The sequence below is a fragment of the Corythoichthys intestinalis genome, chromosome 7 (assembly GCF_030265065.1).
Source record: "Corythoichthys intestinalis isolate RoL2023-P3 chromosome 7, ASM3026506v1, whole genome shotgun sequence".
Classification (NCBI taxonomy): domain Eukaryota; kingdom Metazoa; phylum Chordata; class Actinopteri; order Syngnathiformes; family Syngnathidae; genus Corythoichthys; species Corythoichthys intestinalis.
In genome coordinates this window covers 51,454,354-51,480,352 of record NC_080401.1, presented here as the reverse complement: position 1 = coordinate 51,480,352, position 25,999 = coordinate 51,454,354, and the positions used below count along the sequence as shown (strand labels likewise).

At 42.5% G+C, this 25,999-nt stretch overlaps 1 protein-coding gene across 1 annotated transcript in view; it reads right to left on the bottom strand.

Annotated features, from left to right (window-relative positions):
- Window positions 1–8,393: 8,393 nt before the first annotated feature.
- Window positions 8,394–25,999, bottom strand: part of slc9a7 (solute carrier family 9 member 7) — a 66,018-nt gene continuing 48,412 nt past the window's right edge. Inside the window, exons 15-17 of the mRNA XM_057840644.1 lie at window positions 25,467–25,549; window positions 19,584–19,689; window positions 8,394–12,063 (exon numbers count right to left, since the gene is read on the bottom strand). Coding sequence (XP_057696627.1) covers window positions 11,827–12,063; window positions 19,584–19,689; window positions 25,467–25,549 — 426 coding nt within the window. The 3' untranslated portion in view covers window positions 8,394–11,826. The remainder of the gene's footprint in view (window positions 12,064–19,583; window positions 19,690–25,466; window positions 25,550–25,999) is intronic.

The window sequence follows — 25,999 nt, the reverse complement described above, 5'->3', positions numbered from 1 at the left end:
GTAAGTTTTACAGCAAGGCTTTTTGTGCTGCAGCAGAACAGCGAACTCTTGTGGTCGCTTTGCGACATGGTTTATTTTTTTCTTGCCAGTTCATATGGCTGCACGACGTCTCCGGCTGAAGCCTACGTTGTAATGTTGTGCTTATATGATCCTTGGACAAGATTTGTCCGTAAGAATGGTTGTTGTAAAGAATGTACATATTATGTTAGTAAGCGAAATGTTCTATTTTTTGTATGAGACGCTTTTTGTTTATGTTTAGTGAACCTGTATAGCGTGCTAAGCTAACGTTGTTGCTAATGCAATGCTTGTGTACATTTTTTTTGTAGTTTTACTACGGTCTAAAGAGGACAATGGTTTGAGGCAATTTTATTAATAAATCAGATGAAAAAGGAAGAAGTCTGATTATTAAGGCGTCGTTCACTCGCTGTCTAGCTTTGGAAAAAGTAGACGCTTCGGAGTGAGTACAGCATAGACAGATTTAAATGACAGTAGAGTGAAATGCCCACTACAGTCCTTATGTACTGTATGTTGAATGTACAGTGGGGAGAACAGGTATTTGATACACTGCCAATGGATTTTCTCATTGGCAGTGTATCAAATACTTGTTCTCCCCACTGTATATATCCATCTCGTGTCTTATCTTTCCAGTCCAACAATTTATTTTACAGAATATATATAATTTACAGAAAAATATGGCATATTTTATAGATGGTTTGAATTGCGATTAATTGCGATTAATTACGATTAATTCATTTTTAAGCTGTAATTAACTCGATTAAAAATTTTAATCATTTGACAGCCCTAATAAAAACGTCATAACTATCATGTTACAGCGTGATAACTATCGTGTAAAATGTCAACTATCATTTAAAAGTGTGTTAATTATCATGTAAAAACATGATAACTATCATATAGAAACGTGATAACTATCATGTAAAAACGTAATACGATCATGTAAAAACCTGATAATTATCATGTAAAAACGTGATAATTATAATGTAATAACATGACAACAATCACAAAAAGTCATAAAAACATGTTAAAGCGTGATAACTATCATGTTAAAACATGATAACTATCCAATAGAGATGTGATAGCTATCATGTAAAAACGTAATATCATGTAAAAACGTGATAATTACCATGTAAAAATGTGATAACGCGTAAAAACGTAATACTATCATGTAAAAACGTTTTAATTATCATGTAAAAACATGACAACTGTCATAAAAACATAACTGTCATGTAAAAACCTGATAACTGTCATGTAAAAATGTGATAATTATCATGTAAAAACATGACAACTATCAAACGTACTACTATAAAAACATCATATCTATCATGTTAAAGCGTGTTAAGTATCATGTAAAAATGTCAGAATTATCATTTAAAAGTTTGTTAATTATCATGAAATAACATCATAACTATCATATACTGTAAAAACGTGATAACTATCATGTAAAAACGTGATAACTATTATGTAATAACATGATAACAATCACAAAAAATGTCATAACATGTTTATGCGTGATAACTATCATGTTAAAAAATGACAACTATCAAATAGAGATGTAATAGGTATCGTGTAACAACGTAATAACTATCATGTAAAAACGTGATAATTACAGTGCCTTGCAAAAGTATTCGGCCCCCTTGAACCTTGCAACCTTTCGCCACATTTCAGGCTTCAAACATAAAGATATAAAATTTTAATTTTTTGTCAAGAATCAACAACAAGTGGGACACAATCGTGAAGTGGAACAAAATTTATTGGATAATTTAAACTTTTTTAACAAATAAAAAACTGAAAAGTGGGGCGTGCAATATTATTCGACCCCCTTGCGTTAATACTTTGTAGCGCCACCTTTTGCTCCAATTACAGCTGCAAGTCGCTTGGGGTATGTTTCTAGCAGTTTTGCACATCGAGAGACTGACATTCTTGCCCGTTCTTCCTTGCAAAACAGCTCGAGCTCAGTGAGGTTGGATGGAGAGTGTTTGTGAACAGCAGTCTTCAGCTCTTTCCACAGATTCTCGATTGGATTCAGGTCTGGACTTTGACTTGGCCATTCTAACACCTGGATACGTTTATTTTTTAACCATTCCATTGTAGATTTGGCTTTATGTTTTGGATCATTGTCCTGTTGGAAGATAAATCTCCGTCCCAGTCTCAGGTCTTGTGCAGATACCAACAGGTTTTCTTCCAGAATGTTCCTATATTTGGCTGCATCCATCTTCCCGTCAATTTTAACCATCTTCCCTGTCCCTGCTGAAGAAAAGCAGGCCCAAACCATGATGCTGCCACCACCATGTTTGACAGTGGGGATGGTGTGTTCAGGGTGATGAGCTGTGTTGCTTTTACGCCAAACATATCGTTTTGCATTGTGGCCAAAAAGTTCAATTTTGGTTTCATCTGACCAGAGCACCTTCTTCCACATGTTTGGTGTGTCTCCCAGGTGGCTTGTGGCAAACTTTAAACGAGACTTTTTATGGATATCTTTGAGAAATGGCTTTCTTCTTGCCACTCTTCCATAAAGGCCAGATTTGTGCAGTGTACGACTGATTGTTGTCCTATGGACAGACTCTCCCACCTCAGCTGTAGATCTCTGCAGTTCATCCAGAGTGATCATGGGCCTCTTGGCTGCATCTCTGATCAGTTTTCTCCTTGTTTGAGAAGAAAGTTTGGAAGGACAGCCGGGTCTTGGTAGATTTGCAGTGGTCTGATGCTCCTTCCATTTCAATATGATGGCTTGCACAGTGCTCCTTGAGATGTTTAAAGCTTGGGAAATCTTTTTGTATCCAAATCCGGCTTTAACCTTCTCCACAACAGTATCTCGGACCTGCCTGGTGTGTTCCTTGGTTGTCATAATGCTCTCTGCACTTTAAACAGAACCCTGAGACTATCACAGAGCAGGTGCATTTATACGGAGACTTGATTACACACAGGTGGATTCTATTTATCATCATCGGTCATTTAGGACAACATTGGATCATTCAGAGATCCTCACTGAACTTCTGGAGTGAGTTTGCTGCACTGAAAGTAAAGGGGCCGAATAATATTGCACGCCCCACTTTTCAGTTTTTTATTTGTTAAAAAAGTTTAAATTATCCAATAAATGTTGTTCCACTTCACGACTGTGTCCCACTTGTTGTTGATTCTTGACAAAAAAATTAAATTTCATATCTTTATGTTTGAAGCCTGAAATGTGGCGAAAGGTTGCAAGATTCAAGGGGGCCGAATACTTTTGCAAGGCACTGTATGAACAGGGCCCAGTTGCGAAGGTGCAAATTAAGTACAAAATTTGATATTTTTTCCCTCCCTTAACATCGATCACACCATCGTTCTTCTTACAACTGACATTTATTTGTCACCGTCAAACTATGAACACACAATTAGAAAATACAATCATGACAGAGCTTAAAACAATGCTATAAAGTAAATCATTAGAGACATATTTGCTAACAAAAACATACCTCAATGGCTGCACAATAATACCGAGGGAAATAAGGTCCATATCTTGGGAATTCAACAAGAAAAACGTCTGTTTTTAGTGGTACAGGTCCAGCGGTGAAAACGAACTCAGCTCAATAAGCTAGCAGGCTAATAGCTAGCTAACGGGGGGCATCGACGAGCCTGCGTTGTTTACCTTTCTCTGCCTTCTTGTAATGTTAACTGGCGTTCACCCCCGCTTCCCAACGTGAAAGCAGCGCTTGAAACTAACTGGCGTGACGTCAAACAAGTCCGAGTGCAACAAAGGAAAGTGGACCGCATATATAGTATAATGAAATACTAGATATGCATAGCAATTAGAATTCAACCATTTATATTTCATAAATAACAAAATTAAATTACAAAACACACACTGTACTTACCACAATGCTGAGAAGTGACGGACAAGACACTTGCGTCGTAAAGTCGAAATCACCTAAGTCGGGGTACTTCGTAACCCGGGGACCATAAGTGGAGTTTAAGGGGGGGCCAAAAGGGCCAGGCCCCCCTGGTGGCCGAAAAGTGTCATTGTATGTAATTGACATTCCTATATACAGTGGGGAGAACAAGTATTTGATACACTGCCGATTTTGCTGGTTTTCCCACTTGCAAAGCATGTAGAGGTCTGTAATTTGTATCATAAGTTCTCTTCAACTGTGAGGGACGGATTCTAATACAAAAAAACAGAAAATCACGTTGTATGATTTTTAAATAATAAATTTGCATTTAATTGCATGAAATAAGTATTTGATACATCACAAAAATCGAACTTAATATTTGGTACAGAAACCTTTGTTTGCTATTACAGATACCAAACGTTTCCTGTAGTCCTTGACAAGGTTTGCACACACTGCAGCAAGGATTTTGGCCCACTCCTCCATGCAGATCCTCTCCAGAGCCTTCAGGTTTCGGGGCTGCTGCCGGGCAACACGGACTTTCAGCTTCCTCCATAGATTTTCTATTGGGTTCAGATCTGGTGACTGGCTAGGCCACTCCAGGACCTTAAGATGCTTCTTACGGAGCCACTCTTGAGTTGCCTTGGCTGTGTGCTTTGGGTCGTTGTCATGCTGGAAGACCCAGCCACGACCCATCTTCAGGGCTCTCACTGAAGGAAGGAGGTTGTCAGCCAAGATCTGGCGATACATAGCCCCATCCGTCCTCCCCTCAATACGGTGCAGTCGTCCTGTACCCTTGGCAGAGAAGCAGCCCCAAAAAATGATGTTTCCTCCTCCGTGTTTCACGGTTGGGATGGTGTTCTTGGGGTTGTACTCATCCTTGTTTTTCCTCCAAACACGACGAGCTGAGTTTAGACCAAAAAGTTCAATTTTGGTCTCATCCGACCACATGACCTTCTCCCATTGCTCCTCTGGATCATCCAGATGGTCAGTGGCAAACTTTAGACGTGTCTGGACATGCACTGGCTTCAGCAGCGGGACCTTACATGCGCTGTAGGATTTAAATCCATGACGGCGTAATGTGTTTCCGATGGTTTTCTTCGAGACTGTGGTTCCAGCTCTCTTCAGGTCATTGACCAGGTCCTGCCGTGTAGTTCTGGGATGATCCCTCACCTTCCTCATGATCAGTGATGCCCCACAAGGTGAGATCTTGCATGGAGCCCCAGAACGAGGCAGATTGACGGTCAACTTGAACTTCTTCCATTTTCTTTTTTTTTTAACCTGTCCTGTTCAGCTGTTTGACACAGAGAATGGAAGTCTAAGTGCCCGGGTTGTCTGAACAGTTTTAATGTTTCACATTGAGAGTCTGATATACTCCCATTGTGATCATTCAAAATACCTATTTATTATGACAAAGCAGCGAACAGGAAGGGATTATGGGGGACAGAAGAAAAGCAACACAAGAGAAGAAAGAAAAGAAACATACACAAACAACAACAAGAAATACATAGAAAATCTAGACTGATTATTAATATGCTGGTGCCATCGTCAGCAAGATGTATTTCCGGTTTACACCATGTGGGAGCCTATTGGCCAGTGAAAGAGGGGGACGGGGGTGGGGGTGTATATAAGCTAAGTGATTGAAAGAGGTAGAGTGTACTCAAATCAGTTCTGTGATCTAGAGCCCAGTAATCATGTGAATCTCTTATGAATGTAAGCCCGTTGGCGACCAACCATATGCCGGCCCATCGCCAATCCTGGCACCAGGACCCCCAACCTGAGCATGCCCTACCGCTAGTGATGGGACGAAATGAGCCGAGGTTCCGAAGCTTGTGTCGAGTAATGGGAGGGGGGTTTCCACGAAGCTTGTAGTGAGGCGCGCTTCATTTCGGCAAAACCCGGAAATGATGACGTGGGAAGCCTCGCCGGTGGCCGGCTGAATCTCGTGAGTGCTTCGGAAGTGATCCAACGTTTGGCGCACATTGCAAAAACAGGACAGACTACGGTATAAATTGGTTGCAAAACGCAATGGCGATCGCCTGTTATCTCACATTTTGTGGATTTCGGGCTCCTGTACTTGTTACATCTGTGCGCAACAGTGCAACCAGTGCAATCTTTTTTCGAGCCTTGTCCTTTGCTTGCGATGGAACCTGCGCGAAAAGAGCGATCCTCCCCTGTATGGGAACATTTTGATTTGATTATTTCAATAAGGTAAGGGAGAAAAACTACTTTAATATAAATGTGAGTGTGTGTGTGTACCTATCTGAACCAAACATCAACAGAATGAACAATCCATTAGTGTACTGGGAGGCACAAAAGAATACCTACCCAAATTTATATAAACTGGCACTCACATTTCTCTGCACCCCAGCTTCATCTGTGCCTAGTGAAAGAATATTTTCTAAAGCTGGTGAAATATTTTCCAAAAAAAAAGAAACTGTTTAAAGCCAGCCACTGTGGGAAAGCTATTATTTCTAAATAAAAATGAATAACAAATTACCCTTAGCACTTGTTGTATTTTGTTCACATACTAAATTACTAACACAAGCACATTCATATCTTTGTCTTAAGCAAATAGCCATTGAATTCTTAACAATGTTGACCTCTTGGGCTTCTCGACCACTTGATGGCGCCATAGGGTAAATGAAGCACCATGAAGCTTTGCTACATGTGCAAACCAATTGGCTGCAAAGCTTCATTGCTTCATGAGGCTTCATTTGGCCATCACTACCTACCGCATCCAGCAGCACGCGAGGCCCATCGGGCGCGCAACAGCCACGCAGAAGGGCAGCCAACCCATGGCCACGGCCCCCACCCAGCCAGCCCGGGGAGGGAGGGGGGGAGGGGGGGGTTGACAAGCGCAGCCCATCCCTCCTCCCGCAGCCCAGCAAAGGAGCCATCATACCCCATCGGGATCCAGGGTGGTCCCCCGGGCCACCCGCGCACCCATCAACCGGCCTTCAGGGATGGCAGGAGGGGACGCACCACCAACCCCACGTCCACACCCACCCCCGCCCGCCCACCCGGGCCACGAGCCACAGCCGCAGCCCCTCAACCGGCATGGCACGCCACGGGACACCCAGCAGCCCCCTAAGCCCAAGGCAGGGCAGGGCCCTCTGCCGGTGCAGGCAACACCCAGCTGATACACCGGCGCCTAGCCAGCGGCCCGCAACGGAGCGCAGGGCGGATGTCCCGTCAGAGAATAGGGGAAGGCGGAGGCAGGAGAACGCCAAGGAACTGCCACGGGGCGATGCAAGGTCGGAGCCCTGACCCCCCACCCCACTCCCGTGGCCGGCAGCCCAGGCAGAGGGGAGGCCACACCCCAGGAGCCACGCCATGAGGAAAAAGTGTGGGACCCACGTACCACCCTATTACTTTGGCTGCCAGGTTCCCGGCTGGCAGCCATCACCCAGCACAGTGATGGGATTGTGAGGGGAGGGTAGTGCAATGTATGCATTAAAATAGGAGAGCTAGGCTTGGGGCAGTGGGACCGCAGCATGGAATTTCTGACCAGCCGCCCGTCCCACCACCCTTTGCCGGAGCTCTCCTGTGGAGTATGATGTGTGTGGTGCGTTTAAAAAACGGTGCAGGGATGGTGGGGCCCTGTCGTGAGGAGGCAACCGTGAGGTACCCCCCCCCCCCCCCAACAGGTCCCGACCATCCCACAAACTTGGTGTGTGGTGCATTAAAAACAGGGGGGAGCCGAGCCGGGACTGTAAAGCCTCGTCCCAACTCTCCCTGGAGAAATGTATGAGCATGTAAGTGCCAGAGTGAAAGATATTTACAGTGCCGAAGTGAGAAGTGCTTGAGTTAAGAGGCAGGCTCCCGCGGGCGTGGCCCCGTCCACCAGAACCACCGCAGGGCGGGAGAAGCGTCAGGGCCCTGATCAATCCCCGCCCAAGACCACCCACGGCGCCTCCGCGACCGCCCCCCCCACCCACCGAGCACCCACCCAGCACTCCGTGCAGGCGCAACGCCGAGCGCCGGCGACCAGGGGACGTCCACCCCACCGGCAAGGGACAACAAGCCCCACCCAAGGTCCCGCGGGCCCCAAGAGGCCCCGTCGACGGCCCCGCCGGCAGGGGGGCAGCGGCAGCTGCCACGGCTCAAAGAGGCGGGCAGGGCCGGGGACAGAGCAAGGGGACGGAAGTGCACCCCCCACAACCCACCCAAGGGCCAGGAGGGCCGCGCGGTATGGCACCAGAGGGCACCTCCCCGGCACCCGGTATAGGGAGATACGGCTCCGGCCCGGCGGACCCGGGAGGGAACCATGGCCGCCGCATACACCCCCTGGCCCCCAGCCCAACTCCTCCCCACCACGGCCGGCCGGGGAAGGGCCGCGGCCCCGGACCGGCACCTGTGCGGCACCCCCACCCGCCCACGACACCAGCGCGCGCCCGACAGAACCCCCGCCCAGCCCGACGCAACCAGACAGGCCCCGGCCGAAAATGCCAGGGGCCAAGACCGGCGACGGGACGGCACTGGCTTCAGCAGCGGGACCTTGCGTGCGCTGTAGGATTTTAATCCATGACGGCGTAATGTGTTTCTTATGGTTTTCTTCGAGACTGTGGTTCCAGCTCTCTTCAGGTCATTGACCAGGTCCTGCCATGTAGTTCTGGGCTGATCCCTCACCTTCCTCATGATCAGTGATGCCCCACGAGGTGAGATCTTGCACGGAGCCCCAGAACGAGGCAGATTGACCGTCAACTTGAACTTCTTCCATTTTCTAATAATCGCTCCAACAGTTGTTACCTTCTCACCAAGCTGCTTGCTTATTTTCCTGTAGCCCATCCCAGCCTTGATGTCCTTACACAGCTCTTTGGTCTTGGCCATTGTGGAGAGGTTGGAGTTTGTTTGAGCATGCGAACAGGTGTCTTTTATACAGGTAATAAGTTCAAACAGGTGCAGTTAATTCCGGTAATGAGTGGAGAACAGGAGGGGTTCTTAAAAAAGAACTAAGAGCCGAAATATTTACTAGTTGGTAATGTATCAAATACTTATTTCATGCAGTCAAACACAAATTTATTATTTAAAAATTATACAACATGATTTTCTGGATTTTTGTATTAGATTCCGTCCCTCACAGTTGAAGAGAACTTATGAGACAAATTACAGACCTCTACATTGCTTGCAAGTGGGAAAACCAGCAGTGTATCAGATACTTGTTCTCTCCACTGTATACTTAAATATCTGCAGAAATACGAGGGGTGTACTCACTTTTGTGATACACTGTAGCTCCTACGCTGACTGGAACACCTAAACCCCTCCACCACAATAAGGTGATGACTCCAAATCCACAAAACACATGTAGATCGGTTGGGCTAACTACCATGCACCCTTGAGGACCCTGCCGAGGCTGTTCCACGACAGGGGCGAAAACCACACTGCTCCTCCTGAATCTGAGATTTAATTTCCTGACGTACCCTCCGCTCCAGCACCCCTGAATAGACTACCAGGATGTTTGAGGAGTGTGATCCCTGTGCTGACGAGAAATTTCTAACTTTGTCAATGTCTTGACAATATTTTCTATTCATCTCGCAAATCATTTGAAAAATAAGTGTGACCTTTCAAGGAAAACACAAAATCGTCTGCGTGACCCCAAACTTTTGAACAGCATGTAATGCAATTTCAAAGCTAGATTGATCGTTAAGGAGGTTGAAAAAGCAGCAGATACACAGCCGCTGTTGTTGACAATCATGCGAGTGCACGGACAAAGCGGGTCATTGTGATTCATTTTACACTGACTGCAGCTGGCCGAGCGCCTGCGGAGATGTCTGGAGGGGCAACACGTCCCCTGCACCACCCTTATGTTGTTCGGTTCGCATGCTAAACTTAAGCCTTTGGTGGAATTACGCTTATTAATTTTCGTTTTTTTCTGCCGGCCTAACATAAATAGCAGCTCTGTTTAGGGGTCATTCCAGTGTTTGAGGACATTTGGGCTTGAATTGTTTGGGAAAAATGAGCCTTTAATTTTTGGATTTTCTGCTACATATTCACTAATAATAAACCATCCAAAACTTGGTTAGCTTATCGAGCAGATCAATGGATTATTTGGCGGTTAGCCACACGGTTGCTAACCGTCATATGCTATTGTTTAGCCACAACTGCATTCATTACCTTATTACTATTCATCCTTCACACAGTCGCTGGAAACAGAAATGTTGTTTAATCCATCTGCAGGTGACCGGGATATGTATTTTTGATTCATTTATGATTTTACAACACTGTGCGGGTGTGCACTGGTCTTCATGGTAAACGCAGCCTTCCTTAACGTAAAACACTACTGCTTTTGTCCACCGGCGTCGCTAAAATCAAGTAAAACTGAAAAGTTACCAAGTGTTGTGAAGGGAATAGCATCTTTTCTTGTATTTACTATTTGGCTGTTTGTATTACTCCAACAATTTATATCATAGTTTAAGAAAACCAAGCAGAATATATTTGATATTATGAAAAGTTGGACTTTAAATGATTAGAATTTGGAGTGGCAAAACAACGGGCAGATAAGGGTAGAACAGATACAGGACGTCCTCTGACCACGGAAGTCCAATACGCGCATCATGCAGCTGACTGAGCAAGATTGACGCTGACAAGCAGGTGATAGGCAAGACATCTGCAAGCCCACATCTGCATCACCAAATCCTGCAACAAGCGCTTTTGGACAGTCCAGAACGAATGGCGGGACATCTTGTCTTGCCACAAGGAACATCTGATGCGGATGAAGTGACCACTCGGCACTCACATGATGCTGAGCATGGCAAAATCTTCAACTCTCGTTGCACTGACAACAGTAACGCCCGAAACCCTCCAGCCCAATCCACAACAGAGAAGAATCCAAAACAACGCCCAAACACACCCTCTTCCGGACCAAAGCCCGTTTCACCAGAGCCTTTAGAAGACTGAATGATTAAATACTCGTTGTCATTTTTCTCGGGAATCTTTTGTTGACTTGTGATATGGCAACCCAGGATCCAGTTTGGCTCCTCGCCTGGGTCTTTCTGTGCTTTATGATTGCTGCCGACTTGGAATAAATTATCAACTTGTGTTCCGAAGCCTTTTTCCGGCTTATAAAATGGAGTCAGTACAAGGGGTTAAGACTAAGGTGAATGCGCGGAGTTTGGCCTTTTGGACGGGTTGTCGGATTTCCGCCAGCCCGGGTTATTGGAATTGCGCTAGCATGGTTCCGGCGGTTCGGCTGGTGTGATTACGGCAATCTGGCTAAAAGGTCAGATTCCTTCAATTGCCTTAAATTTAAAAAATAACTTTTATAGAGCAATAGAGCCTTTAACTATTTTTGGTCATTTAATTTTTTTTTAATATTAGCAATTTTTTTCTTACTATTAATCACTATTGTATTTTTTGGTATCATTTTTATATAATTATAAAAAAAAAAAGTATAAATTGAATTAAAATGAATGACGGCGCTAGATGTCAAATCATTTTCAAAATGGATTGGACGTCTAGTGCTGTCAATGAGTTAAGAGTGCCTATCAAAAAAAAAAAAATAATAATTCATATATAAGTTTTTTTTATTTTCAAAATTTTCCTTTTAGTATTTAAAAAAATCTTTTTATATTTAAAATGTATTTTATAGTTATTTATTCATTTTATTAGTTTTAAAATATTTTAAAAAAAATTTTTTCAATAAATTTATTTTACATTTTGTCATTTTTATTATTATTTTCTTGTTCTTATGATTACCACCCATTGCTTTTTATTTTGTTATATGTAGATTCAGGCATCGTGGAATTATTGGCTAAATCACATCGTTTCGGCCAGCAAGTTTCAAACAAACAAGTAAAAAAAACAGATAAAATTGTCAGGTAGAAACTTATATCAAGTCATGTTTGGCCAAGTTTGATGAAAAAACGAACAAAACAAAACAAAAAAAATCAACACTGATGACGGAAACTTAAGTTCCTCGGCGGAGGTAATAAATGTTCATGTTTCAAATGTGATCTTGGATGGGGAAAACCAATCGCGTGCCCCTGCTCGGGATCTCTCGAGAGTCCGACTCGCACTCTAAAAGCTCCTCGGACGAGCTGCCGCCGCGTTTTCCGTCGGACTTGCGACCCGTCGTGCTGCCGGTGTCACCGGACAGTCCGTTGGTGGCGATGGCTGCGTCGCCGAACGTGAAGGACAGGTCGCCGTCCTCGCCGTCTGGGTCCCTCTGCTGCTCTGGGTTCTGAAAAGGGGAGGAAAATTTAGTCTTCTTTTTGGGAAACTCCAACACCAATGGTTTGTCTTCTTTTGTGATACTGTAGAACCCATTTTCTTCATTTTATGTTACTACATTATTGAAAAATATTTCAATATCAATTTGGCAAAATGCTGAGCAACTTTACTCTTTACTTTGTCTTCTTTTAAGGTAGGCAGAGCAATTATAGTGTCTTCTTTATAGGAAAGTGAAAAATCAACAATCTGTCTCATTTTTAATAACTTCGTGACCCGACTCGACATAATCTCGTGACTCACCTCGACATGACCTCATGACCCGACTCGACAAGACCTTGTAACCCGACTCGACATGACCTCGTGACCCGACTCGACATGACCTTGTGACCCAACTTGACCTCGTGACTCGCCTCGACTCGACATGACCTCGTGACTCCACTCCACTCGACCTCATGACTCGACTCGACCCAGTGACTCGACTCGACTCGACATGACCTCGTGACCCGACTTGACCTCGTGACTCGACTCGACATGACCTCGTGACTCCACTCCACTCGACCTCATGACTCGACTCGACCTAGTGACTCGACTTGACTCGACATAACCTCATGACCCGACTCGACATGACTCGACTTGCCCACAACAGGTAAGACTTGGGACTTAGTTGTGACTCGTTCAATTGTCTGTCCCAAATTCAATAGTTTGTCGTGACCCGACTCAACATGACCTCGTGACCCGTCTTGATTCAACATGACCTCGTGACTTGACTCGACATGGCCTCGTGACCCGACATGACCTCGTGACTCGATTCGACATCGTGACTCCACTCGACCTCGTGACTCGACCAAGTGACTCCACTCGACATCATGACTCGACTCGACATAACCTCATGACCCGACTCGACATAACCTCATGACCCAACTCGACATAACCTCGTGACCCGACTCAACATGACTCAACTTGCCCACAACAGGTAAGACTTAGTTAAGGACTTAGCTGTGACTCGTGCAATTGTCTGTCCCAAATTCATTAGTTTGTCGTGACCTCGTGACCCGACTCGACATGACCTCGTGACCCGCCTTGACTCGACATGACCTCGTAACTCGACTCAACATAAGCTCATGACTCGACATAAGCTCGTGACTTGTCTCGACAAAAGCTCATGACTCCACTCGACTCGACCTCGTGACTCCACTCGACCTCATGACTCCACTGATACAGTAGAACCCATTTTCTTCATTTTTTTGTTATTACATTTTCAAAACATTTTTCAACTTCAATTTAGGAAAATGCTGAGCAACTTTACTCTGTCTTCTTTTAAGGTAGGGGGGGGCAATTATAGTGTCTTCTTTTTAGGAAAGTGAAAAATCAACAATCTGTCTTATTTTTAATAATGACCCGACTCGACATTACTCGACTTGCCAACAACAGCTAAGACTTGGGACTTAGTTGTGACTCGTGCAATTGTCTGTCCCAAATTCAATAGTTTGTCGTGACCCGACTCAACATGACCTCGTGACCCGCCTTGATTCAACATGACCTTGTGACTCACCCCGAAATGACCTCGTGAGCCGACTCGACAAGACTTCGTAACCCGACTTGACATGACCTCGTGACCCGACTTGACCTCGTGACTCGCCTCGACTCGACATGACCTCATGACTCCACTCGACCTCGTGACTCGACTCGACCTAGTGACTCAACTCGACCTAGTGACTTGACTCGACATAACCTCATGACCCGACTCGACATGACTCGACTTGCCCAGAACAGGTAAGACTTGGGACTTAGTTGTGACTCGTGCAATTGTCTGTTCCAAATTCAATAGTTTGTCGTGACCTGACTCAACATAACCTCGTGACCCACCTTGATTCAACATGACCTCGTGACTTGACTCGACATGACCTCGTGACCAGACATGACCTTGTGACTCGACATGACCTCCTGGCTCGACTCGACCTCCTGGCTCGACTCGACCTCGTGACTCGACTCGACATATCCCCATGACCTGACTCGACTTGCCAACAACAGCTAAGACTTGGGACTTGTGCAATTGTCTGTCTGTCTGTCAATAGTTTGTCGTGACCCGACTCAACATGACCTCGTGACCTAACATGACCTCGTGACTCGACTCGACATGACCTCGTTACTCGACTCGACCAAGTGACTCTACTCGACCTCATGACTTGACTCGACATAACCTCATGACCCAACTCGACATCACCTCGTGACCTTACTCGACATAACTTCGTGACCAGACTCCACATGACTCAACTTGCCTAAAACAGGTAAGACTTAGTTAAGGACTTAGTTGTGACTCGTGAAATTGTCTGTCCCAAATTTAATAGTTTGTTGTGACCTCGTGACCCGACTTGACATGACCTCGTGACCCGCCTTGACTCAACATGACCTCGTGACTCAACTCGACATAAGCTCATGATTCAACTCGATATAAGCTCGTGACTCGACTCGACATAAGCTCCTGACTCGACTCGACATGAGCTCCTGACTCGACTCGACATGACCTCGTGACTCGACCTGACATGACCTCGTGACTCGACCTGACATGACCTCGTGACTCTACTCGATATGACTTCGTGACTCTACTCGATTCGACATGACCTCGTGACTCGACTCGACATAAGCTCCTGACTCGACTTGACATGAGCTCGTGACTCGACTTGACATGACCTCGTGACTCGACCCGACATGACCTCGTGACTCTACTCGATATGACTTCGTGACTCTACTCGATTCGACATGACCTCGTGACTCGACTCAACTCGACATAACCTCATGACCCAACTCGACATGACTCGACTTGCCAACAACAGCTAAGACTTGGGACTTAGTTGGGACTCGTGCAACTGTCTGTCCCAAATTCAATAGTTTGTCGTGACCTTGTGACCCCACTCGACATGACCTCGTGACCCGACTCGACATGACCTCGTGACTCGACTCGACATGACCTCGTGACTCGACTCGACATGACCTCATGACTCGACTCGACATAAGCTCATGATTCAACTCGATATAAGCTCGTGACTCGACTCGACATAAGCTCCTGACTCGACTCGACATGAGCTCCTGACTCGACTCGACATGACCTCGTGACTCGACCTGACATGACCTCGTGACTCGACCTGACATGACCTCGTGACTCTACTCGATATGACTTCGTGACTCTACTCGATTCGACATGACCTCGTGACTCGACTCGACATAAGCTCCTGACTCGACTTGACATGAGCTCGTGACTCGACTTGACATGACCTCGTGACTCGACCCGACATGACCTCGTGACTCTACTCGATATGACTTCGTGACTCTACTCGATTCGACATGACCTCGTGACTCGACTCAACTCGACATAACCTCATGACCCAACTCGACATGACTCGACTTGCCAACAACAGCTAAGACTTGGGACTTAGTTGGGACTCGTGCAACTGTCTGTCCCAAATTCAATAGTTTGTCGTGACCTTGTGACCCCACTCGACATGACCTCGTGACCCGACTCGACATGACCTCGTGACTCGACTCGACATGACCTCGTGACTCGACTCGACATGACCTCATGACTCGACTCGACATAAGCTCGACTTGACACAAGCTCTTGACTTGACTCGACATAACCTTGTAACTCAACTTGCCCACAACAGGTAAGACTTGGGACTTACATGTGACTCGGATCATAGTGACTCGTGTAATTGTCTGTCTCAATTGTTTGCCCTCTTTTAAAGTATGCGCTAAAATATTACTGTAGTTCATCGTTTTGGAAGCTTAATCATTCTCCACATACCAGGAGATCTCGCATCAACTAAAAAACAAATAATATCTTTCACAAGTCGACCCTGGCGGAGGTCTCCACCCTGCTGAGCGACACTCTGTTTCAATTACAAATAAAAGTGCATCTGAATGCCATGTGGCGATGACGCTCATTCAGAGGTTTCACACTCTCATTGATGGCTGTCGATCAATAGCGTCCCGCTGTGCCCGCGGGCCATTGGAAAAAAAGCACGGGAGGTGTGGGGGAATGTTTACGTCGGAAACACGCTAGGAGGGACAACGTCAACATAAACGCTTTGGAATACAACACACATTTATCTTTACCAAGAGAAAATGAAATTTAACACCATTTTGTGGAACTAACTAACAAATTTAGGTTGCATTCCGACACAGCGGAAAAATCATTTGAAACAAGTCAAACCATTCACTTTTGGGACGCTTTTCTTGAGTTAACGCAGTGGGGAAAAAAAGGCCTTTCATGCCCCCGCAATGCAAATAAAAAGGCTTCTTGACCATCCGTTTTCTTCTTTGTACGCGTTGGCTGGCAGGAGGCGGGAACATCCACACAACCTTAACATTTTCCCCAGTAAAAAAGATTCAGTACTCCCAAATCGGGGGGCTTCCTGAGCCTCAAAAGTGCTTTTGTTAGCACGCAGCTCATTTACATGGAAGCTTTAGCGACATGCTAACATATAAAACAATGGTACAATTACAAAGTCATGTTGTTGTCTTATGAACAATAAGTTTAGTCAAACTGCAGTTATGTGATGTTGGCGTGCTAATTTAGCCGCAATGCTAACAAGCGAACAAACGTTTGAGTAAGTGGTCGTAGTTTAATTGAAAAAATGGACCAAAACAAAGAAAATATTTTAATCAATGTGAATTTTGCATTGGGGAAGTGCACAATAAAGCCAAAATTTAGCATTTTGATGAAAAACATGACTTTTTGGACACATAATGGGCATTTGACAATTCCATTACACTGGTTGTGCAATGCCAATTCTGCCCAGCAACAAGTGACCAAGATTTTACTAAATAAATCCTTGTTTTATCACATGACAATGAATATATTTGTCAAAATGAATAATAATAAATGAATATTTAATGTAGGTAACTCATTATGAACCATGATTTTTTGGGGAGGGAAACCATTTTATTGAGTGTATTTAACCCCTCGACGCCTGAATTTACATTGAACAAATACAAATAAAAAGCATTGAGGGAAGAAAAGGAAAATTGCAAAATGCTACAAAAAAAACAAAAAACGAAAATGCTGATTTTTTTATTTTTTTTTAATTTTTAAAAACCAAAAGAAATTGAAAATACATAGGTCTATATTTTTAAAAATAAAACGGTAAAGAATGAAATTGTTTTTTAATGACAAAAAACAATTATAAATAATATATATGTAATTATTTATATATTCATATCATTTATTAATTTAAAGTAAATATACATACACATTTTTATTTTCAATTAATTTTCTCTAGTCTTAAAAATGTTCATGATTTTTTTTTACTTTAGGATTTTCTAATTTTTCATTTTAATTTCCTATAGTTAGTACTTTTTTTTTAATTAATGCCAATTCTTATGTATTCCTGCATTGCTTTATGTATATTTGTGAAACTGTGAACTCTTTTGTCTGCCATTGACAGCGCTAGACGTTCAATCCATTCAAAGTGGGACCCTACCACCTTAAATACACTGGACGTCAACTAGTGATAATCAAGTGACAAACCCATTTTAATTCACAGGACAAGAATGATTGGACGCCACATGATTAAATTAAAGTTAAATGGGGTTAACCCTTTAAGGTCTGGGCCTATTTTGTCTGATTTTGCATGCCTTTGAAGTTGCCTTTATATTTCAAAGAAAGAATTGTTTACAATGGCCTGGTTTGGTCCCTTTTTTTGTGACACCTTGAACTTCATGTCCAAATTGTTGTTTCCTTCACTGATAAATTATAAATCATCATTTTGGGCCCAAAAAGACCAAAAATTCCAAAATCGTTTTGTCAAAATTTTTAATATTGATGTCCAATTGACAACCAAACATGCGTAACGAACCGTTTTGAAACTTTGTAATATTTATTCAACATGTTAGGATGAACATTCAACCAAAAAAATTTAGAATAAATAGTCTTATATTTGACAATTCAACATAAACAACAGGTATAGCCATAGGCGTTTTTTGCCTTTATACATGCTCCAGTCAAAACAGGTTATATACAGCAGACCTAACAGTGAAGAACAGTGAAAAAATATATACCATCTAACACAAAAAGTGTTTAGAGGCCATCTCTTTATGAGTTTAGGTATTGCGGCCCATCGCCTGATGAAAACTATGTACACACAATCAAGCTTCTTGAACACACATTTATATACACAAATTGAGAAGATTGATGTGGGAAAAATATATATATATAACATTGGGGGAAAAAAAGCATTTTCAAAAATATTTACAATAAACAAGTTAAATTTTTTTCTGTCATGCCACTCCGAAAAGCAGTTTCGTCCTGGAATTAGACACGGCTACATCACACAGCTCACACTTCCATGGGGTGTCGGTCCTCTTTCCACCCTTCCATTTTCATTTCACTTTACTTTCATTGTCACTATAAATGTACATGAAAATAAGTCAGTATTTATGAAAATAATAAAGTATAAAATAAAAATATATACAGCAATAAATAATAATGGAAATCTATATGTATGACAATAGAAAGAATACCATAGCTGAATATGTGCTACATCCCTAATCTTCATATAGAAAGAAGAACACCACAAATGATAAATTCCTGCCTGGGATACCCACAGTGCACGTACGACTTTGATCTGATATGCACATTTTATTATTATATACACAAACACACACTTATATTGCATCAAAATTAACTTTGTCTTGCAATATCAAAAGAAACTTTCAAAAGAAACGTTTTCAGCATGAAAAAAAAGAGTGAGTTGGTTTACCTCTGCTCGTCGATGGCGTCACCCACGTGTTCAAATCCGTCACTATCTTCACTCGAGGACTCTTCCGAAGAGGACGATGATGACGAATTTGGACCATCCTCTTCCTCAAGTTGATCAGAAGCACAATTGCTTGCGCTAAATTTAGTTTTCCGTTCATTGTCAAAGTCACACAAAGTCGCTGCTCGATCCAGCAGTATCCAACTGGCCGTCGCTCGCCACCTCGCTGCTTCAGAACACTCCTCCCTCTCGTTCGGTTGAACCTCGCACCGCAGTTATATTTATTTTAAAAAAAAAAAAAAAAAAACGCATTTTGTGCTTCCACTGTGACTTCAAAGGGTTCGTTTGATTTGTGTTTTTTTCATGGAGCTTCCGTTTTGAAAAAGGACTAGAAATGATGGAAATATAGACATAAACAAATGATCTATGCAGCGTTTTAATGTTTTTTTGAGAGGACAATAAAACTATAAAACTTAAATGACAATATCTCGCGTTCTAGTTGGTCGATTGACTTCAAATAATAACGAGAGTAAACCGCAACTTCCGCACTTTAAAACGAGACCAACCAACGGCATGTGGGTGACGTAATTAAAACGTGAGGGCACTTCAAAGACGACGTGCGCTGAGGACGCGCCGGCGCATCCTTCGACTCTCAAGGGTTAATGTTGCACTCATAGCTATTGTACTTATTCATATTTTTATCGTTTCATGAAATTTAGGCCTCCATTAACCACACATAGCGTGCATATAAGAGTGTGAAAAGTTGACGACTAACCTCATAAGCGCGTGGACTGGTCAGACAGCTGGCTAGGGGTCCGCAGTAGGCGGGTAGCGTCGTGGCGAGCGGGGGGCCACTGTGCGTCAGGATGGGTTTCAGGTAGCTGAGCGGCCGTTAAGGAGAAGAACTCATGCAAAAACCTGTTTTTTGTCTGTTAGTTTGTTTTTTGTTTTTTTTCCAAAAACCAATCACATCATTTACACATAAAAAAATCAGAACGATAAGGGGTACAAAAGTTGTATACAGTTCATGTACAGTTCAGCAAAAATTTGCTAAAATCCATAGGAAGCTATGTGGAAATGACCCAAAATGCGGCCCGTGGTAAGATTTCATCCGGCCCCCAACCTCTGTCATAAAATCAATAACGTCTGGCCCACACACAGACTTAATAAATTGATCAGCAGTACTGCTACAAGCATACGAAGTGGCTTACACACTAAATGCTGCTCCTCATTTACCCACTAAAAGGGAGCAGCACTCTAAGCAACATTACCACATGTGACCCTTTACTCCCAATTTTCTAAAATGGCGACAATCAACAACAACAACAAAAAAGTTGACTGCAACGGCTGGCGCTTCAAGGATAGGTGGAAACTGGACTATTTCGTCACTAAAATACGCAACGACTGTGTCTGCCTCATTTGCAAAGAGACAGTCGCTGTTTTTAAAGAGTTCAATATGAGGCGATATTACCAAACAAGACACGCTGACATGTACGACAAGATTACAGGGTAGATACGTAGCAAGAAATTGAAGCAACTTGAAGCTAGTTTAATTTCACAGCAGCAATATTTCGCAGGAGCCCGAGAGTCGAAAGCGAACGCCACAAAGCCTAGTAGCAAAATTGTTGAAATTATTAACAAAAAAAGTGCTGCAACGATTAACCGATTAACTCGAGTATTCGATAAGAAAAAAATATTCTAACTAAATTTTGCTGCTCAAGTATTCGTTTAATTGAAGTGGCATTGTAATGGTTGATTTTAAAAGTGTTTGCATTTAATTTTACTGATGAGGGTGGATACAATGCCCTCTGGTCTGCCTCTTTTCACATGCCTGAATCCAACTGCTCCCTGTTAAGACCAACATAAGCTAAGTTTTTGTTTGAGCGAATGTTTTTTTAATGCATTCTTAATTTAGTTTGTAGGTATATTTAGCCGTTTTTTGTGGCAATATGTGTCTGAACCACTTGTTAAGAGCATTGTAAAAAAACTTTAGCATTTAAGAAAGCAGACTTTTTCTATCCAAGTTAGCCAATTGTTCTTTTGTTGTACACAGATCCTCATTTTAATTATATCGTTTGAGGCTCAGCTCAGGTGTTTTAATTTTTCATGTTCGTTATCCGATTACTCGATTATTCGAACAAACTAGTCCATAGCTGCAGCCCTATAATAAAGCAAATGTGACACACAGAACGGCTTGCTAAAATTTGCTGAAATATATTGTTCTACGCCAGTACTTCTCAAATAGTGGGGCGCGCCCCCCTGGGGGGGCGCAGAGCAATGCCAGGGGGGGCGCATGTGACCTCGGGGAACATGTTTTTTTTGTTGTTTTTTTTTTGCCGTACTGGAATAAAGTGTACTTCCACATCCACTCAGTAGGTGGCAGTGGTGCTCTCATTTTCAGAGTGCGCGCAGTATTTATGAACTAAGGAAGAGCACTCAGCACACACAGACAACAGATATGAAGAGCAGTATCCCACCGCAGTTTTCGAAAGCCGTTTTCCGCCCGGACTCACTCACGCAGCGACCCACTGTCTTGTCTGGTTTTCACGTCGCCGCCCGAGAAGTGCCATTTTCGGCTTGGGATCGTCACGACGACTGCCCTCACCTACGGTTCTACCTCGGCCGCCGTGAATGCGCTTTTTTCGTGCCGTTTGCCTTTTAGCTTTGACTTTTAATACAGTGGGTGATGATGAAAGACCACTGTTTACTGTGTCTAAAAATAATTATAGCAGACAGCAAGAAGCCAAATCAATAAGATGCCACTTAAAGACATTAGACCCCAATCTCATTGTTAAGCCGCTTGATTTTTTCAGTGAAAACGTGCCGAATATTTCCAACAATCGTCCTGCTTTGTCAGTGTTATATCAGTAAGCCAGTGAGCATTGTTAGCATGCTAATTGCAAAATAACTCCACACCATTGCAAAGGAGGCAAATACTGTGAGCAGCAAAGATAAAAACTGTCCTGTCTAAGGACACTTTTTTTCCCCTTTTATTCAGATTTGTTTTTTCGGTCAAATTTTTTGGCACATTGTCCTCGTGAGCGAATGTTTCTAATCAATTTTAATTTGGTATTATTTACTGATTTTATTACATTTTATTTTTCTGTATCAAATGGTCAAAAATGTACCTTGAGTGTATTTTTTAGTTTGGATGTGAATTTTTTTTTTTTAATTCAGGCAAATTGATGCACGTCAAGTATTCTCTGTTACAAACAAAACAATGTTAATAAAGTTATACTTTATTATAAGTTGATCTATATTACTTTTTTTCTTTATTAGAAAAAAAGGACACAATGTTAGGCAGATGCGTATTTATAATAGTAATTTTATAGACAAATGATACTATTTACAGTGGCGGCAGAGAGTTTGGGGGGGCGCGAAACATTTACGTCTTCCTTGGGGGGGCGTGACAGAAAATAATTGAGAAGCACTGTTCTACGCAAAGAGACGTCAGCCAAGGTCGGCCCCCCACATTTTGACCACACCAAATCTGGCCCCCTTTGCAAAAAGTTTGGACACCCCTGCCCTAAAACCAAATGGAAGCGACCAAAATACAGTACATGCATACATAAATGTGTTGGATATACAGTGGGGAGAACAAGTATTTGACACACTACCAATGGGAAAACCCATTGGCAGTGTATCAAATACTTGTTCTCCCCACTGTATATATGGCAGAAAAGACCCAGGTGACTTGAAGTTCCGCTCTGATATCCCCAATTTGGCACAATATCAAAATTGTCCTATATGCATGTGTGATACATCATTGGAAAGCCTAAAATCTCAATTTTATGGGGAAAGAAAATTTCTGAACAAGAGGGCATTTAAAAAAAAAAAAATTACACAGCGAAACCCTAACTGAAGATGAGAACACGCAAGAGCAAAATTAATGACGCCACGATTTTGATGAGATATTATCGCGTACTTACCTTGTTTCGATCCAAAAACTCCATGTAGCATGTATCACTGAGTGTTAAGACACAGATGTGAATGGCCACAGCCGGATTTTGGAGGGATTTTATGGGTGAAACATTGTCATACAACAAGGGTCGCAATGCAGAAATCGCAGACATCAAGGAGTGGTCGAGATGTTCTTTTTCATATATTTACCCTTTTAACATTCTTTTTTTTTCAATTTTTCTTTGTTTGGATCGATTATTTATCATCTAAAATATTGGGGAAAATGAGACAGTAACGAAAAAAATACAATTAAGCGATAGTTATGAGGTAGACATCCGTGACTTTTTTACAGACGCCAATTTTTTCATTGACGTAATTTGTTTTTTTGTGAGTGAATAATTTTTTAAAGTCATTTTTTTTTAAACTAAATATTAGTTATTAATTAATGATTCTAAGCTAAAAATGACAGATATTTTGAATAATAAATATGATTACTTCTTTTTATGACTAGGTTGAAACAAAAGCGGTTACGCAACGGGGGTTTCCAGGGTAAAACGGACAAATTAAAAATAGTTTGGGGACTTAATGCGCCATGAATCTGCTATGGCAGCATATAGACATATTGTTCTATGAAACGCGACAGTTCTTTTGGCTTAAAATACAGCAGTTTATTTTAAGGAGGGGTGCAAGAGCAGAAACTGCTTTTTCAGCCTTGTCTGTGTTTTCCGCCATATAAAGATTACAAGCGTTATTTATAACAATGATTACATATGTGATAGTTACTTATATGTATTATTACTGTTGGTGTTGTTATGATTACTGCAACTGTTATTATTATTATCGGTATAATCATTAGGATTCGTATAATTGTTGTTACAGTGGGGCAAATAAGTATTTAGTCAACCACTAATTGAGCAACTTCTCCCGCTTGAAAATATTAAAGAGGCCTGTAATTGTCAACATGGGTAAACCTCAACCATGAGAGACAGAATGTGGAAAAAAAAAAAACAGAAAATCACATTGTTTGATTTTTAAAGAATTTATTTGCAAATCATGGAGGAAAATAAGAATTCGGTCAATACCAAAAGTTCATCTCAATACTTTGTTATGTACGCTTTGTTGGCAATAACGGAGGCCAAACATTTTCTGTAACTCTTCACAAGCTTTTCACACACTGTTGCTGGTATTTTGGCCCATTCCTCCATGCAGATCTCCTCTAGAGCAGTGATGTTTCGGGGCTGTCGTTGGGCAACACGGACTTTCAACTCCCTCCACAGATTTTCTATGGGGTTGAGATCCGGAGACTGGCTAGGCCACTCCAGGACCTTGAAATGCTTCTTACGAAGCCACTCCTTTGTTGCCCTGGCTGTGTGTTTGGGATCATTGTCATGCTGAAAGACCCAGCCATGTCTCATCTTCAATGCCCTTGCAGAGGGAAGGAGATTTTCATTCAAAATCTCTCGATACATGGCCCCATTCATTCTTTCCTTTACACAGATCAGTCGTCCTGGTCCCTTTGCAGAAAAACAGCCCCAAAGCATGATTTTTCCACCCCCATGCATCACAGTGGGTATGGTGTTCTTCGGATGCAAACACGAGAACCTGTGTTTCTACCAAAAAGTTCTATTTTGGTTTCATCTGACCATAACACATTCTCCCAGTCCTCTTCTGGATCATCCAAATGCTCTCTAGCGAACCGCAGACGGGCCTGGACGTGTACTGGCTTCAGCGGGGAGACACGTCTGGCAGTGCAGGATTTGAGTCCCTGGCGGCGCATTGTGTTACTGAAAGTAGCCTTTGTTACTGTGGTCCCAGCTCTCTGTAGGTCATTCACTAGGTCCCCCCATGTGGTTCTGGGATTTTTGCTCACCGTTATTGTTATCATTTTGACGCCACGGGGTGAGATCTTGCATGGAGCCCCAGATCGAGGGAGATTATCAGTGGTCCTGTATGTCTTCCATTTTCTAGTAAATGCTCCCACAGTTGATTTCTTTACACCAAGCGTTTTACCTATTGCAGATTCAGTCTTCCCAGCCTGGTGCAGGTCTACAATTTTGTCTCTGGTGTCCTTCGACAGCTCTTTGGTCATGGCCATATTGGAGTTTGGTGTGTGACTGACTGAGTTTGTGGACAGGTGTCTTTTATACCGATAATGAGTTAAAACAGGTGCCATTAATCCAGGTAACGAGTGGAGCCTCGTTAGAGGTGTAGGTGACCTTATACTTATTTTCCACTCTAATTTGGAAATAAATTCTTTAAAAATTAAACAATGTGATTTTCTGTTTTGTTTTTTTTGTCACATTCTGTCTCTCATGGGTGAGGTTTACCAATGTTGACAATTACAGGCCTCTCTAATCTTTTCAAGTAGGACAACTTGCACAATTGTGGGTGCCTAAATACTTTTTTGCCCCACTGTATATTGGGGATTGACTGTATTGTCAGAGAATTTTTCAAGAGTGAATTGGGGGTGGAGCCTAAAAAAGCCCGGCTTCTTCCCACTCCTTTTCGTGCAACATATGTATTTGTTATTAATTTTGTTATAATCATCATGTCTGTTATTATTGTTGTTGTTGTTTTTCCACTCTTACTGTATTTCGTTATAATGGTTCGAAATAAATCAAATCAATATATCAATCAATCAATAGTTTTATATTTGATAATTCAACAGAAAGAGCAGGTATGGTCTTCATCTTTATTCATTACTGTCACACCCCTAGAACTGAGTGTCCATATTATTTCTATCCAAAACAAAGGATACTTGTGGTCGAAAGTGTACCACATTCTAAAGAGCCAAGCGCTCTCCTGTTTGGTTCTGCTCTGCCCTCCAGCCTGCGGAACATCCTGCACAAATACAAAGAAATACACGCTATGGGTTGTCAAAATTTAAAACTAAACACATATTACACTATGGAAGTTAATGTTTGTATGAATGACTGCCTGTCTCTTTAAGAATCTGGCTTCTATTTTTTGATTTGACAGGCTCAGCTATTTTAGACTTCTTCCTCTCTTAACTTGCGGAAGCAGAAGTAAAAGTAGTGGAGAACATAAACATATGACTATTGGGGTGATCTTTAAGCCCCGCCTCCTGTGACAGGGTATTAGACGCACTCACATGTCAATCATTATCTTATTTGAATACGCAGATTGAAATGACATCAAAATTACAATTTTATTAGTGGGAATAAGCATTTTTACATTTACATTTAATTAGAAAAAAATAGAAATGCCAATGTTTTCTACAAAATTTGAATTTAGCAACATTTGGTTTAAAATTTAACTTGATGAAGAAAA